The sequence below is a fragment of the Podarcis filfolensis genome (genome assembly GCF_964270895.1).
Source record: "Podarcis filfolensis genome assembly, chromosome: 13".
Classification (NCBI taxonomy): Eukaryota; Metazoa; Chordata; class Lepidosauria; order Squamata; family Lacertidae; genus Podarcis; species Podarcis filfolensis.
The window spans coordinates 53,121,467-53,138,421 of record NC_139615.1 but is presented as its reverse complement, the minus strand read 5'-3'; the positions used below and the strand labels follow the sequence as shown (position 1 = coordinate 53,138,421).

The window sequence follows — 16,955 nt, the reverse complement described above, 5'->3', positions numbered from 1 at the left end:
GCCCAGACCCGCCCCCCGGAGGATGAGGCGGCGCTTCCGTGGGCCGGCGGGCGGGCGGGGCCAAGCCGCGGCGCTGCCGGGACGACGCCGGGTGGCTCGCTGTCGGGGCTGCGGGGCCCCCTGCGGGAGGAGATGCGCCGCTGGGTGGTCTCGGCTCCGGGGAAGGTGATCCTGCACGGGGAGCACGCCGTCGTCCACGGCAAGGTGAGCGGGGGGGGGGGGGCGAAAGGGGCGCCCGGATCGGGGCCTCGCCTCAGGCCGCCCTGCCGACAAGGCGGCCGGAGGAGCGCGCCTCCCTCGGGCAGATGCTGCAGCCTGAGTGCTGACCGAAGGGAGACCTCGCCAGCCTGGACCACCTTCAGGGGCTTTCCATTATCGACTTGGGCCCGGTTTCCCCGCCGGATCGCCTTCTTGCCCCGGCTTCTCCCCCCTGGCCCCCCCCGCTGCTCTTTCCCAGCAGCCGTCTTCGCTGCACTCTTTTCGAGGTCTGCTAAAAACATTTTTTGTTGGACAACCTGCCCAGATATGTAGAATGTTGGTGTGTGTTTTCACTTATCATTGATTTTAACTATTTTTGAATGTTTTAAATAGTTGTTTTAAACTGTTTTTACTGATGATACTTCTATTTCTCTTTCCTTTTATAAACTGCTTTGTTTATTTTTATTTTTTACAAACAAGTGGTATATAAATTTTATGAAATAAATAAAAAGTAAGCAATGGCTATATTGCAAAGCCTAATTTGGCGTGGGACCTCAGTTAGCTGCCGGAACCCCTCTGCTGACCTCAGTCTCCCTGGACTCCAAAGTCTTCATCCGAGGCCCTGCTTTCAAGTGCCCCCTTCAAGAGGGAGTTTCAGGGGGGGCGACAATGGGGAAGCGGTTGCAGCCCCCCATCTTTGCAGCACCCTCCCAAGCCAGGTCTGCTGGCACTGACTCTCCTACCTTTTCGGCAGCAGGTTAAGACTTCCTCTATTCCCAGGCATTTGATGGGCTATTGATTTTTGCCATTTTTGCAACTGGCCCTTTGTGTTGTTGATTTTTCAGGGCTTTATGTGAGGGTTTAAGTATTGGACAGTCTAAGTTTTATTTTGTGTGTGATTTTATACTACTTATACATTTCTGAAACTGCATTGTAGGAGGCATTTTAATATAACAAATAATACAAACAGTGCACAGAATAAAAGCAATCCCAGAGGAGTGATGTGTAAAAACAGCATAACATGATTGGATGGGGATGAATTCAGATTTAGGTTGCCCATCAGAACCCCATCCACTAGAGAGGAAGCCCCATTGAATTAAATAGGATTTACTTCTGAGAAGATGTAGTTAGAATTGCCCAATAGAAAACCTGAAAAACAAGAAGGCCTTTGCCCAGTGCTGAAAAGACATGGAAGGAGGCGTGAGCCAAGCCTCTCCAGGGAATATGATGCATGATGTGAGGCACCACAAACAGCCTCAGATGAAGATCTTCAACTCCATTTCCCAACATTAGATTAGATTAGATTAGATTAGATAAATTTATTGTCATTGTCCGTATATACACAGTATACACAACAACGAAAATCAAACAACCCCCCAAAGACCGGGTTCACATACACATTTACACGTATCTCCAACACTCTCATCCTATTCAGACATAATCTATAAAACATAACATAATCCAGAATATAACATAACCTATTTAAAGGCATAACATAACCTAAAACCTATCTCATTCCTTCCTACTCCCTGCTTGCTATTTCTTGCAACTGGCCCTGAGATCATTATTTAGTGCAATCAGAGCTCTTGGATAGAAACTATTCAGAAGGCGTGTGGTTCGTGTTTTCATTGTCCTATATCTTCTGCCCGAAGGCAACAGTTCAAAGAAGTTGTGAGCAGGATGGGTGGGATCTCTCAGGATATTGTGTGACTTCTTCAAAGTGCGAGACGTGAAGATCTCATCCAGGGTTGGTAGTTGGAGCCCAATAACATTCTGGGCAATTTTAATTATTCTCTGTAAAGCTTTTTTATCCGTTTCGGAGCTGCTCCCATACCACGATAATACACTATAGGTTAAGACACTCTCGATGGTACTGTGATAATAGGACAGAAGTAGGTGCTGAGATAGATTCAGTCCCCTGAGCATTCTCAGGAAATACAACCTCCCCTGCACCTTCCTCACAACCATATTAATATTTGCAGTCCATGAGAGGTCCTCAGAGATATAAATGCCCAGGTATTTAAAACTACCAAACATGTTATAATGATTGATAATTATTTAATGAATGTCTACCCCGCCCTTCCTCCCCAAGGAGTCCAGGGCGGCAAACAGGTACACAATTTAAAAACAAAAAGCAGAAACATTCTAAAAATATATTTTAAATATTACAATAAAGAATGCCTAAAAGCAGTTACAGTTTATTTATTTCATAACATTTACATGCCATTTGCTTATTAAAAGAAAAAATCTCAAACCAGTTAAAATCAGAATTGTAGAGTTGGAAGGGATCCCTAAGGGTCATGTAGTCCAACCCCCTGCAATGCAGGAATCTCGACTAAAGCATCCATAACAGATGGCCAGCCAACCCCTGTTTAAAAACCTCCAAGGAAGGAGAGTCCAGCACCTTCCTTCATGCTTCCATCCAAAGATCTCGAGAATTCTTCAGCCATCAAATGCCCAAGTAAAGAAAAATGTTTCCAAATTCCTCCTTAAAGCTAATAATGGTGGGCATTCCACAGTCGGGGAGCCACCACTGGAAAGGCCCTGTAAAAACGAAGAAGCTTATTATGGCACCAGCTTTTCTGGACTACAGTCCACTTCATCAGAGGCATGGAGTGTTTTCCTGAGCTGCAGGGGTAGGTTTGTGTGTAGATTAGTGAAGCTGGGAGGAAATAAAATGCAGAAAAGTGCAGACAGTGATAATTAGGCTATTAACATTCACAAGGCCACGGTGATAACGTATTGGTAGGTCAGTTAACACACCTTAGAGTTGGTGAGGTGGACCTTAGTCCACAAAAACTTCTGCCATAGCAAATCTGCTTGTTTTTAAGGCACCACAAGACACATTTATTTCTCCTGTGCAAGTCTAGCATGACTACCCCACTGGAAATTGTAACATTGTGGGGAATGTTAATATTTATTTTTTTGCAAGAGTTGAATCCATATTGAGAGTGGTTGTTTCTTTTTCTCCCTGTACCCGCAAAATGCGCTTGGCAATGTTTCCTCTCAGGGCGGGGGGGGGGGGGAGCAGGCTTGTCCCCTGTCCCCTAACCCAGGCAGGCTTCCTGGGGCCGGAGGAAAATGAGTGGAGCAACCCAGGCAACGCTGCCTAGATTCCACACACTCACACGTCCTCCCCGGGGTCAAGCCAGGGGCCAAGCTGGTCCGAGTTCACAGACCCATTCCAGCCCGGAAGACACACTCAAGGAAGAGTGCAAACCAGGCCTGGTAAGGGTTGTGTCCTGGGGAGAGTCCCAAGGAGGGCATCTGAAGTTCTCTGTGCTGGGGTTTTAGAAAAAGGCCTCCCCATGCCGATCTCTGTGTGTGGTGCCTTCCCTGTTGAAGGTGTGTGTGACTCCTGCATAGCAGGGGGTTGGACTAGATGACCCTCAGAGCCCCTTCCAACTCCACAATTCTGCAATTCCAGCTTGCCCTGGCCGTGGCTTTGAACCTGAGGACATTCCTTCAGATGACCCTTCGGAATGATGGGAAGGTCTTGATACATCTGCCAAATATTGGGACCAAGTTACACTGGGAAACATCTGAGCTGGAGCCCTTACTGGCAGCGTTCCCTGGTGAGCACTCTGGATGCTGGGGGTGTTGGGGGGGACTCCTGTTCTTTGCCTCAATCTGCAGAGAGCCACAGCTGCTTTGGGAGATCCATTCCGGGGAGGCCTGAGATGAGGGTCCCACTGCCCAATCTCCAGGCATCCTGTGTGGGCTGCCTGGGGCTGTGAAGCACAGCAGAGGGGCAGGAGCACCAAGCAGCTCAATGGCAGAGCGTTGGCTTTGCACGCAGAAGGTACCAGGCCAAATCTCCAGGTCAGGCTGGGAATGCCCCCTGCCCAAAATGCTGTTGCCAGTCCTGCCAGCCCTGAGCTCGATGGAGCAAGGCTCTGACTTGGGATGAAATAGCTTCCTGGGTTCCTGTGGTTGGCCTAGTAAAGGCGTTTGTCTGATGTCCATCCTGGAATAAAGCAAAATGTGTCTGGTGGGTCTGTCATGGATCGTTAAGATGCCTTCCTCTCCATTGGCTCTTTCTCCAGCTGGCCTGATTGACTCTCAGCCCCCCAGCCCAGGACAAGTGGAGAAGCTGAAGGAGTTTGTGGGGGCTGCAGAGGGAGCGGCTGCAGCCACACACAGCCTGGCCGTCGTGGCCTTCCTCTACTTGTACTTGTCCATTGCGTCCAAATGCGGGTAAGGCTCTTGGGCACCTCCCCCCGCTTGTCGCTGCTTCACCCGTGATTTAATGCATTGATATTTCTCTCCCAGAGAGCCTTGTAGTGGGAATTATAGCGTGTGCCTTGACTGAAGGGCCTAAAAGAGAAGAGATGCAAAGCAAGAGTGCCTGGAATGATATGGTTAGGAGAAACTGCTCACTCAGACTGTTAAGAATGTGTCAAGGAAAAGCTCACATTGAGCAAGTCCTGTAAAGAGTAGGCATCCGGATCTTCTTGCAGAATCCGGCTTCCAGCTCTGTTAAAGCAGGCATGCTTTTCATCAGAGAATGGGACCTAATTTGTACGCATGTGGGTGGGTTCCCCAGTGGGGGCCGTTCTGCCCGAGTAAAGTTCCCTTAAACACCGCAATGCTGTGTCTATTGAAGAACTCCACCACAACCCTTTAGTGGTGTGGCTCTCTCAATTCTGAATCCTGGCTCTCTGTAGTGAAGTGTATGCTGTAAACTGCCCTGTGATTTTCAGGTGAAGGGTAGTACTGTATACACATTCAATAATAATAATAATAAAATAGTTGGAAGCTGTAGCTCATTTGGGGGTGAGGTGGGGAGCTGCTGACCCACAGACTAAATTGGGACCCAGCACAGGTCCCAGTTTGGCATAGGAGGCTGTTTTCCCCAAACCACACTCCCTGGCCCCCCCCCACCTAGCATCATAGTTGACATAAGGTGTGAGTTGTAGATAGAGACAGGGCTGGATCTATTGCAAAACCTGCCAAAAGCCATCTGGAAGTCACCGCTCCCCAGATTGTTGGCAGTGACCAGCTGTCCTGGAGCAGCCAATACCTGCAGAAAGCAGCTTTGAAGTACCTATGCTCAGCACTTGGTATAGGGTTGGCAAACTTGTTATGATGCCTGATGATGGACAGGTGGTAAAGCAGCTGGTTTATCATCTGACATCATAAGGTCCAGTAATGGCCTGGTTGGTTATCCTTGCAAGGTGAACCCCTTGCTTCAGGAGCTGCTGAAGGGTCATGGCTCAGTGGGATAACATCTGCGTTGCATTCAGAAGGCCCCAGGTTCCATCCCCTGCAGCATCCTGGATACAGCTGTTGCTGCCAGTCCTTGTAGACAATACTAGGCTAGATGGACCCAAGGGTCTGGCTCAGTACCTGCAAGCCTCCTCTGTTCCCAGCTTCCTATGATCACCAGAGCCAGAGCAAACAGATTTGTTCTATTGTCTGTGTGACAAGATAATGCAACTCATTCCAGTTCTTGTTGGTCCTGCTCAGTAAATGATGGAATGACAGGCGGTTTACTTTTTATTTTTGTAATGTTGTGTCTTTCAGGGTCCTTCCAAGCATGGACATCCTGGTGTGGTCTGAGCTGCCCACAGGTGCTGGGTTAGGTTCCAGCGCTGCTTATTCCGTCTGCCTCGCAGGGGCTTTGCTTTCTGGGTGTGGGGTCATCAGCTACCCTCTGGGCGAGGGCCAGTCTGTAGCCAGGTAGGAGCCCCAGAGAGCTGGGCATCGTAGAATCACAGAGCTGTAGAGGCGGAAGGGTCATCTGGTTCAACTACCTGCAGTGCAAGCATCTTGGCTGAGAGATGGCCATCCAACCAATGCGGGTGGGGCGTGAAATGTTGATGGATTCACTTCTGCCTCATTCAGCTATTTTATCTGTTCAGTTATCTGTCACAAAAAAAAACAAATAGATATTTTTTTTGAATAATATTTATTAAAGTTTCAAAGAAATTACAAAGATAGAAAAAAGAAAAGAAAAGATAAAAAAACAAAAAATACAAAATACAGAAAAATAAAAAACAATTAAAAACAAATCAGTCTTTCCATGTCTTATCTTTCATTTGCTTGTTTCCCTGACCTCCTCACACCTCCCTTTTTTGTATTCTAGTTCAGTAGTTGTTTCAGCAAGTCCTTACCCTTTTTGCTTTTATCTTAATATTTTATCTTTACATTTTCACCTGTTAACAATCCATTTTTACATACCCCTTTATAACATTATTGCTAAAACCACATAACTTCATTCCAGCATCCCTCTAACATTCCTTGATCTTACAATGCTTCTGTAAATAGTCTTTAAATTTCTTCCAATCTTCTTCTACCGACTCTTCTCCCTGGTCTCGGATTCTGCCAGTCATTTCCGCCAGTTCCATATAGTCCATCACCTTCATCTGCCATTCTTCCCGGGTGGGTAAATATTGTGTCTTCCAATGCTTTGCAATAAGTATTCTTGCTGCTGTTGTAGCATACATAAAGAAAGTTCTGTCCTTCTTTAGCACCAATTGGCCAACCATGCCCAGGAGAAAGGCCTCTGGTTTCTTCAGAAAGGTATATTTAAATACCTTTTTCATTTCATTATAGATCATCTCCCAGAAAGCCTTAATCCTTGGACACGTCCACCAAAGGTGAAAGAATGTACCTTCATTTTCTTTACATTTCCAACACTTATTATCGGGCAAATGGTATATTTTTGCAAGCTTCACTGGTGTCATGTACCACCTGTATATCACTTTCATAATATTCTCTCTTAAGGCATTACATGCCGTAAATTTCATACCTGTGGTCCATAACTGTTCCCAGTCAGCGAACATAATGTTATGTCCAACATCTTGTGCCCATTTTGTCATAACAGATTTCACTATTTCATCCTGAGTATTCCATTTCAACAGCAAGTTATACATTCTTGATAATATCTTAGTTTTGGGATCTAACAGTTCTGTTTCCAATTTTGATTTTTCCACCTGGAAGCCAACTTTCTTGTCCAGATTGTAAGCCTCCCTTATTTGATAATAATGAAGCCAATCTCGCACTTTATCTTTTAGTTTCTCAAAGCTCTGCAATTTCAATTTATCTCCTTCTTGTTCCAAAATCTCCCAATATTTCGGCCATTTGGCCTCCATATTAAGCTTTTTCTGAGCCTTCGCTTCCATCGGTGACAACCACCTTGGGGTTTTACTTTCAAGTAGATCTTTATTTCTTATCCAGACATTAAACAGTGCTTTCCTGACAATATGGTTTTTAAATGCTTTATGTGCCTTGACCTTATCATACCACAAATATGCATGCCACCCAAATACATTATTAAAACCTTCTAGATCCAAAATGTCTGTGTTCTCAAGAAGCAGCCATTCTTTCAGCCAGCAAAATGCGGCTCATTCATAGTAAAGTTTAAGGTCTGGCAGGGCAAATCCACCTCTTTCCTTTGCATCAGTTAGTATTTTAAATTTTATTCTAGGCTTCTTGCCCTGCCAGACAAATCTAGAAATATCTCTCTGCCACTTCTTGAAACAGTCCATTTTATCCAAAATTTGCAATGATTGAAACAAAAACAACATTCTTGGCAATACATTCATTTTTATAGCGGCAATACGGCCTAGCAAGGAAAGCTTCAAGTTTGACCATATTTCTAAATCCTTTTTCACTTCTGACCAACATTTTTCATAGTTATCTTTAAATAAATTCACATTCTTAGCAGTCATATTAACCCCCAGGTATTTTACTTTCTTAACCAGCGTTAAACCTGTCTCCTTCTGAAACCTCTCTTTCTCAATCGCAGTTAGATTTTTCTCTAAAACCTTGGTTTTAAATTTGTTCAGCTTAAATCCTGCAACCTGACCAAATTCTTGAATCAGTTCAAGTACTCCTTTGGTACTAGATTCTGGCTCCTGTAATGTCAATACTAGATCGTCTGCAAATGCTTTCAATTTGTACTGTTTGGCTCCGACTTGTATACCTTTGACCAGTAGATATTTTTCTTTGCCTAAGTATAAGAACCTGGAAGAACTGCTTCCAAATACAACCAGCCAACATTATTATTTATTAAATTTATATCACACCTTTCCTCCAAGGAGCTCAAGGTCCTCTCCCTCCCCTCACAGCAACCCTGCGAGGTAGGTCAGGCTGAGAGGCAGTGACCGGCCCCCAAGGTCAGCCCGTGAGCTTCGTGGCTGAGTGGGGATTTGAACCCCATCTTCCCAGGTCCCAGGCCACCTCTTAAGAACCACAATAGGCAATACTGGTCTGCATGGACAGACTCTCTGGCAAGGTGTGAGGCTGTTTTCTGCCTTCCAGGTGGGCTGAGGATGAGCTGGACTTAATCAACAGGTGGGCCTTCCGAGGAGAGCAGGTGATCCATGGGAACCCCTCTGGAGTGGATAACGCCGTGGGGACCTGGGGTAAGTGCTTTCTCTCTCTGATTTAACATGAGAAGAGGCTTCTGGATCAGGCCTAAGGCCAGCAACCTGTTCTCACAGCGGCAGCCAGAGGCCCCAAGTGGGTCCCGCCTGCAGGACCTGAGCCCAAGAGCCCTCGCTGTGGTTTCTGGCAACTGGTATTCAGAAGCTTTGCTGCCTGCACCTGAGGAGGCAGATGGCAGAGCCACCATGCCTGGGAGCCATCTCTAGCCTGCTCCATGAATTTGTCTGGTCCTCTTTTAAAGCGTCCAAGTGTGTGACCATCACTGCCTCCTGTGGGAGCGAGTTCCGTAGTTGAGCTACGCGCTGTGTAAATCATAGAATCACAGAGTTGGAAGGTACCCTGAGGGTCATCCAGCCCAACCCCCTGCAATGCAGAAATCTCAAATAAAGCATCCCTGATATCTAATATTTCCCCCCAGCTCAGTTCACAAGTGACAGCATTGAATGGCTTGCTGGATTTTAATTCCACTGGTATCAGCTACGCTTCTAGAAGCCATGGGTGGGGGGTCCTGTATCACACGCTGGGGTCTCCCTCACGTCCTAGATGAAGCTGCCCCTTTGGAACTATCTGTAGTTATCTTTCTTCAAATATTCAGAATTCCTTTTCTTCTCTCCCTTGCTTTATGACAAAGGAGTGACTCAACGTTGCTCTGTATTGTTCATTGTAAATTGAGTTCTTTGTGCCAGATCATGGAAAACAAGACATCTTCTGAAACAGTGTTCCAGTGTTAAGGCTCTTCTTCTCCCCCTCCGTGGAAACTTTTAGGTGGAGCTTTGAGATACCAGTCAGGAAAAATCTTGCCGTTAAAAAGGTAAAAGTTCACTCTGAGCGTTAATGTTTATGCTGCATAAAAACTACTTTTAGTGTGATGAATGTGGTTAATAAGCTGCTCTGTGGGAAGGCTGGTGGGTTTCAGACTATATTTGCCGGGGGTGAGGAGGTCTTCACACAGATGCTGGACAAGCCACCTCTTGGGGGTTGCTCTACCCCTGGGCTGTCTGCATGGGGTGGGGTGGGAGACGCGGTGGACTTACAGGGACACTCCACCCCCCACCCCCACCAGCTCTTTGAAATAAATAGTTGAAAGCTCTTCGTGATGGCCTCCGCATAAGATATCTGCAAAAGAGAAATTCATGAAGGAGGCGGCAAAGGCTCTCAGGGGCTCCTGGCCACGATGGCTGTGTTACGCCTCTGATTCCTGGCTGGGCAGGGCAGGTGAGCAGAGTCCTGTGGCCTTCAGGTGCCGCTTGCAGGCTCCCAACAGGCTTCGGGCTGCCCATTATGAGAACAGGAGAGGGGACCAGGGGGCCCCCACTGGCCAGACCCAGCAGCAGGGCTCTTCTGGGGCTTTGATGTTTGATGATTCTGCTTTCATCCCCTTTTTGTGGGGAGGGGCATTGAATAAGGTGATGCAGCTCTAGTGATGTTAAATTCGAGAATAATATTTTGGAGAATATTCTCAAGAATATTCTTGGTTAATGAGAATATTAGAGAATTCCCATTTAAAATAGGAGAATATTCATTTCAATGCATTGCATATATAATTAGTTAATAGACATGTTTATTCATGGGTAAACTTGTTCAGATGACAACCAAAAACTACAGAAAACTTTCTTATTGGTCAGCAGTGTTGACATATAGGGAAACTTGTTGTTTGGCAAAGGAACCACAGTGAAAATATGTAAGCACAAGCCTACTTGTCACTTGCAAGTATCAAATTAAAAAGTAAAACATGTTTTATAGTTAAAGTTGAAGCATTCTAAGGTGATGACACCAGTAATTGTCATGTTAAGGTTTGGTATATAGAAACTCGGTAGTTAAATCATATTTTATTCTTCCAACAGAACATGTACATGTTATAGGACAAGTCAAAAAAATACTATTGGCATGTTAAGGTTTGATACAAGTAAATTCAGTAATAGGCTATCTTGTGCTTCTAATAGCTCTAACACTTAATAACTGTTTTGGTGACTAAAACACAGCTTGATAAACAAAACTATATGCATACATATAAAAAAGAAGCCATTAACATTAAATATATTATCATTATATGATAATATATTTTAGTATATCAATCTCTGGTAAATGGCACCTTGTACCTTTGAATAGCACTGCAAAAACCAGTTACTGGCACTAAATAAAACTATAGAAATGTCAACTGTTTAAATCAAGGCCACCTCACATGCTGTTACACATAATTGTATAGGCCTAGGTAGTTTTAAGTGTATTAAAGGTACATTAAAGCTACTTTCTGTAAAAAAAATAAATCACACTGTATGGCCAAGGGTATAGAATTGCTAAGAATAAGGTCACACCAAAATAGAAAAAGGCTATTATATAGTTGAAATACATACGAATTCAAATGTTCATCAAATTAAATGATGAAACTTTAAAAAAATAAAAAGTTTTCTGTAGCTCACATTTCAGAACTCCCAATGGTGAATGACGCAATGCCCAGTAATGTAACGATCAAAAAAATCATTATTCATTACTTACACTGACAATTTCACAGCTTGACTGATTATTTACTAGATTTTTTAAATGTGGGTTGTAAAATGGTTCTTACATTAGAATTTACAGTTTGTGGAGAATATTCTCTGGAGAATTTTCTAGCAGAGAATATTCTGGAGAATATTCTCCGGAGAATATTCTCACCTCACATCACTATGCAGCTCTGAGTTCGTTTCCCTCTCTGGCACCTAAAAACCTCCACACACAAAGGATCAATGTTAATTCCTCAGCCTTGCGAGATGCTTATAGATGCTCTGACTTTTTGCAAACAAGTGGCATTTAAAGGAATAGCTTGCTTGCTTAAAATTACAAAGGGTTTGAGGACAGAATGCAAGGGGTTTCTTTTTCAGCCGTTGGCCACCCTGATCCCTTCTGCCAATGAACCATAATCAGACTCCATTAAAATCTTTCGTGGGGCGTGAAATTGCTCTATTAGCCGCTAACATCAGGCGCTGGTTCATTATCGCAGATGGTATTAGAAAGCAAAGTTATTTTGGTTCACAAGACACAGGCCTTTTGTCAGGCAGCTAAATGGCCTCTGGCGGCACGCTGAGGTAATTCTAACCACACCGTGGCTCCTAATGACATTTAAGCTTTTGGGTCGAGGTCCCTGTCTTGTGTGAAGTCCTTAATGGCTGCGCAATGGTCATACGAACAAAAGTGACTGGCATCGGGGGGGGGGCTGGTCCTGGCTCTGAGCCTGCAGAAGGCCCCACGTCCGTTGGTGGGGCTGCATGGGACCCCTCCTTCCTTGAGAGGCACTACCTGTCAGGATACACCCCACCAGACTCTACAGAAGAGGATGCTCCATTAGCTCAACTAGTGTGTATTTCTACAAACTTTTAAGGCTGAGTTGTAACGCGGGAAGCTGCCTTATTCTGAGTCAGACCTTTTGTTGACCTAGCTCAGTGATGTCTGCACTGATTGGCAGTGGCTCTCTGGGGTTTCAGGCAGAGAGTCTCTCCCAGCCCTGTTTGGGGATGAAGTCAGGGATTGGGCCTGAGACCTTCTTCTTGCCAGGCAGATGCCCTCCCTATCCCTGAGCTCAGGCCTTTTCCCTCTTTCTACCCTGGGATCTTGGAGGGAGAGCCTATGAATACCCTAGAGAAGATGGGCAACCCTCTAATAATAATAATACTTAATATAATGGTGTTATTTCTACCCTACCCATCTGGCTGGGTGGCCCCAGCCACTCTATAAGAACAGAAGGGTCTGCTGGATCCGGGCAATGGCCCACCCAGTCCAGCATCCTGTTCTTACCGTGGCCAACCAGATGCCCAACATGGGAAACCCACAAGTGGGATCCGAGCACAAGAGCAGCTCTCCCCTCCGGAGGTTCCCAGCAACTGGGATTCAGAAACATGACTGCCTCCGATGGGGGGGGAGGGCAGAGCACAGCCCCCGGGGCTGGGAGCCACCCATAGTTCCTGCTCCATCACAACATTTGGCGTCTCCTTCACTTGCAAAGGATTAAAGTGAAGTGGAAAAACATGGAGTGAATTGGCTTGCTTGCCCACGTTGGAGCGGAGACAACATTTTTTGACTCTGTTCTCCTTTTTTTCTTAGAGTCCCCACTCTACGGATTTTATTGACCAACACCAAGGTCCCTCGGAGCACCAAGGTCCTGGTTGCAGGGGTTAAAGACAAGGTGCTGAAGGTATTGCTTCTGATACAAAACCAGTATGGCCTAGTAGTTAGAGTGTTGTATTACTAGGCCTGGGAGACCAGGGTTCAAGTCTCACTTGGCCATGACCTTGGGCCAGTCACTGCCTCTCAGCCTAACCTACCTTGCAGAGTTGTTGTGGAGGGCTAGAAATGAGGGGAAGATCTATCTATTGGGTCTCCTTGATGGAAGAAAGCTGGGATATAAATACAATAAATAAAATAACTGCCCTTCCATTAATTGGGACACTGAGTCCCCCCATGATATTTTGGTTGGAAAACTGGTTAAATGCCGGCTGCATGAGGAAACTGAACTCCAAAGTGTGGTTGTCAGTTAAACTGGAGGGAGGTTTGGCGTGGTATGCCATTCTTAGGTGGAGGAAATCCCTTTTTTCCTCCTGCAGTTTCCTGCCATAATGGAGCCGGTGCTGGCTTCGATTGACGCCATTTCCCAGGAGTGCGAAGATGTCCTCAAAGCAATGGCCGATCATCCATCTCAGGAGCACTACCTTGTGCTGGAGGTGAGGAACCCTTTGTTTCCTCCTCTTTGAAACCAGCCAGGAGAGGCAGGACATCACTGGGAAGAGGCAAAAGCAGATGGGGCAGTTCCAGCTTGCTAAATCCAGTGCGTGTGACTACAGAGTGAGGCTGCAGGTGCAGAGCAGTCGCAGTGAAGCAACCCGAGCCAGCTGTGTCTTCCCCGTGTCCTAATGTCCCTTCAGGTAGCCTGCCACCCTCCCTTGGGTGCAGTGGGCAAGGGTGGTGCCCCAGCCCTGGAGTCAGACTCAGCCACTCGTCTGGTCAGCTTCTGAGCATGGGATGTTGGCAAGGGTGTCACCATCTTGGCTTCCACCTCTGGCTGTGCCATGTTTGGGGCTGGCCCCGTGGCTGGGATCTTGCTGTTGGCCAAATCCTGTCCCCTCCCACTTCCCATGTTAATGTAAGGCCAGAAGAAGATCCTACTGGATCAGCCCAGGGGGCCATGTAGCCCAGCCTACTGTTCTTACAGTCGCCAGCCAGATGCTCTGAAGGGAAGCCCACAAGCAGAACTCTCCCTTTCTGTGGCCTCAAGAAACGGATCTGCAGAAGCACTGCTGCCTCTGACTACGGAGGCAGAGCATAGACCTCATGTGAATTTGTCCATTCCTCTTTTAAAGCTATTCATGTTGGTGGCCTTCCCTGCCTCCTGTGGCAGCAAGTTCCACAGGTTAACAATGCGCTGGTCTCTTTCTCCTTCTGAACAGGAACTCATTGACATTAACCAGCATCACCTGGATGTGATTGGAGTTGGCCATTCCTCCCTGGACAGAGTCTGCCAAGTCACCGCCTCTCACGGGCTGCACAGCAAGCTGACGGGCGCAGGGGGAGGCGGCTGTGCCATCACTTTGCTACGGCCAGGTCAGGAGATGCTGCGCATCCTGGGGACACTCTTATTTATTTGCTTACAAACTTTCATCTGGGGAGTGCATAAGCCCGAGTGTGAGCCAGGGAGTCTTGCCTTCGGGTGTGGAGTCACGAGGCTGCCCTTAGGGATGACCCCCTTGCTGTTTTCTCATCTGTTACATGGGGATAAGCACAGTGGCCTACTTTACAGGGATGGTGTCCTTGATGCAACTTCATTGATGTGCACAGCGCTTTCCAGAGTGAGATAAGCGAAGAAAGCAAGTCTTTTAATAAGGACTCCTGTGCTGAGTGGTGGAAGTTCTGCTTTGCTGGTCCAAAGTCCATTACCAGCCATCTCTCGCCCTGACCTTTTACTGTTTGAGGCTCTGGAGAGCTGCTGCCAGTCAGAGTCGACAACACTGGCCTGAGTTCCTCCCAGCTCTACAGTCCTCTGATTTTGTGTCTCTAGCCCAGTAATGATGCCTGATTCTGTGCCTTTTCTTGGCAGACACTCCTCCTACAATAGTGGCAGCCGTCACCCAAGACCTGGACGCCTGTGGGTTCGAGTGCTGGGAGACGGACATTGGGGCCCCGGGTGTGTGTGTGCACTCGCCCCCCTCCCTGAAAGCAGAAGTGCAGGCGGTTCTTAGCGGGGTTTAAAGGCGGTGGCAGAGGCTCCTCTTCCTGCTGAGAATTGGTTCCTGGTGCCGCGAGTTCATCACCCTCATCCGTTGCTCAGATTTGACCGCAGAGGCCTCGCTCAAAATTGTGGGACCCCTGGAGATTTTGGGTTTACTTGGCCTATTGGACCCTGGAGAATGCAGTGCAAGGATTCTGACGGGGCCTGTTTGCTGGAAGCGGTGGTGTCCCCACAAGTTGCTTTGCTGGGCCTGGTTACGCAGCTTGGAAGGGCTGTCACTGGGTGCTGAGGGTGCTGGGTGCTGGCTGTCTTCTGCTTGACTCTCTTCTGTCCTCCTAACTTCAGCAGGGAAGTCCTTTTCCACCCTGTCGAGACCTTGCCAGGGCACGGCTGCTTTGCTCCCCTGTGCGGATAAGGTAGAGCTTCTCTCATATTCCCTTGCAGGGTGGCTGGAACTACATGCGCTCAGGCATATGTGGAGTTGGGGAAGCACTTGTTTGTAAAGCGGGGGGGGGGGTGATTTTGTTCTGTCTTTTTGCAAGGGACAAGTGACAACTTTTGGGGAGGCTCGATCCATCACTTTCTCCCCCCCCCCCGCAGCCCCCTTCCTAGCTGTTCTCCCGCCCCCCCAAAATGCAGTTGATATGTGCACTGGGACCTCAGTTGGCAGAAGAAGGCTTAAGCTCCACTCGCCCCAAATCGCAGCTTTGCAGCTCTTCTGAGCAAGGGGAAATTGGGGGCCCAACCGTGAATGCCTTGCTGGACCAAAAGGAGCCAACATTCTCTCCTCCGGACTTGTCGGCACTACTTCCGTCTTCCATTGGTTTCAGCATTTCCCGTAACTTTTCCAGACTTTGGCTCAATTTCCCAGCCTTACTTGGCATTGGGAGATCTGATTGCCTGGTCTCTGGAAGAGTCACCTGTCTCAGGTAGGCAGCCCTGTGGACTCCCAACTCCCGGCAGCGAGCAGGACCCTGCACACTCAGGGATGCTGAGAGTTGGGAGTCCAGCAAGGCCTTGAGGAGACCCACAGGTCCCCCCACCTTGGTCCTAGGCACAGAAGCTTGATGGGTGGGGTGGAGGAGGAGGAGGTGCCCTTGTTCCTAACAAAATGTCCGGCAGTTTGAAATGGAATTGGGGTGGGGGGAAGTGACCTCCTTAGTCTGTTGGTTCTGTATTGCTTCCTAATGATGTGTACACAGAGAGAGAAAGAGAGGTAAATTGCAACTTACACAGATTTACCATGTGCGATTTCAACTTTATGTGGTTGAAGGCTGGCCAGTTGAAATTGCAACAATTAAAGTCACAGAAGAGAGAGAGGTTAAAAGTTCTTTTTGCGCAGGGTTTTCCTGGCCCGAAAATAGCTTTTAAGTTCTCTGCCTTGTTCTGGGAGGCTCTTGTGAGAGATTTCATGGTACCATCCGAGACCTCGCAAGACCTTCCCAGAGTCTGGTGAGCAAGGCAGAGAGCTTAAAAGCCCTGCTTGGAGGATACGACCTGTTTGGTGCACAGGGGCAGTTCAAGGGGCTGGTTTGAGAATGTGCTTTTTTGCAAATATCCACCACCCCAGAAATGTAGCCCCCGTGCAAGATGCAAGTTACCTGTGGGCATGTATGCATATGTGTGTGTGAACACTCACCAGGGTTGCAAGTTTTGATCTGGGGAGCCTGCGGTGAGTTTTCTCCAGATATTGCTGGACTACAACTCCCATTAACATCCCTGTCCATTGGCCATGCATGCTGCAGAGGATGATGGGAAATTGATTCCAGTGACACCTGAAGGGGTTGCCCCCTCCCTTTAATGAGCAGATTAATCAAGCCATATATGTTTCTTTTTGAAGGGAGGGGAGACTCTGCAAGTTGAGGGCACACTTTGAAGAGACAGTTTTGATTCTGGTATGTTCCTGCAGTGGAGAATGAAAAATAAAACACTGCAGAGCTATCCTTTGTAATTCGAAATGGTGACTATTTTGTTAGTTTGTGGGTTGTTTGTGTTGGGGGGCGGGGAATAACCTGCCCAGCAAAAAACAATGGGGAGGAAACAAACACCATCCAGACAGGGATCTGCAGCAGGTGGGCTCTGCCCTGCTGCCCCATAGCTTTTTGCCCAGATAAAGAGACGGGTCACTTCCACTCTCACTTACACTCACTTCCCAGAAGATGGAAGA

The 16,955-nt window shown here is 47.2% G+C and overlaps 1 protein-coding gene across 2 annotated transcripts; it reads left to right on the top strand.

The window, feature by feature from the left end:
• The first annotated feature begins 54 nt into the window (after positions 1-54).
• MVK (mevalonate kinase) lies at positions 55-16,746 on the top strand. 2 transcript variants are annotated; one of them, XM_083583930.1, is made up of 10 exons: positions 55-204; positions 3,626-3,773; positions 4,245-4,395; positions 5,725-5,880; positions 8,467-8,570; positions 9,358-9,403; positions 12,670-12,760; positions 13,170-13,286; positions 14,010-14,163; positions 14,657-16,746. In XM_083583930.1, the coding sequence occupies exons 1-10, from the start codon at positions 133-135 to the stop codon at positions 14,806-14,808; spliced, it is 1,191 nt and encodes a 396-aa protein (XP_083440056.1). In that variant the 5' UTR covers positions 55-132; the 3' UTR covers positions 14,809-16,746. The 2 variants fall into 2 exon arrangements, with proteins under 2 accessions (XP_083440056.1, XP_083440057.1); XM_083583931.1 differs by lacking the exon at positions 14,657-16,746 and adding an exon at positions 14,360-14,649.
• Positions 16,747-16,955: the final 209 nt, after the last annotated feature.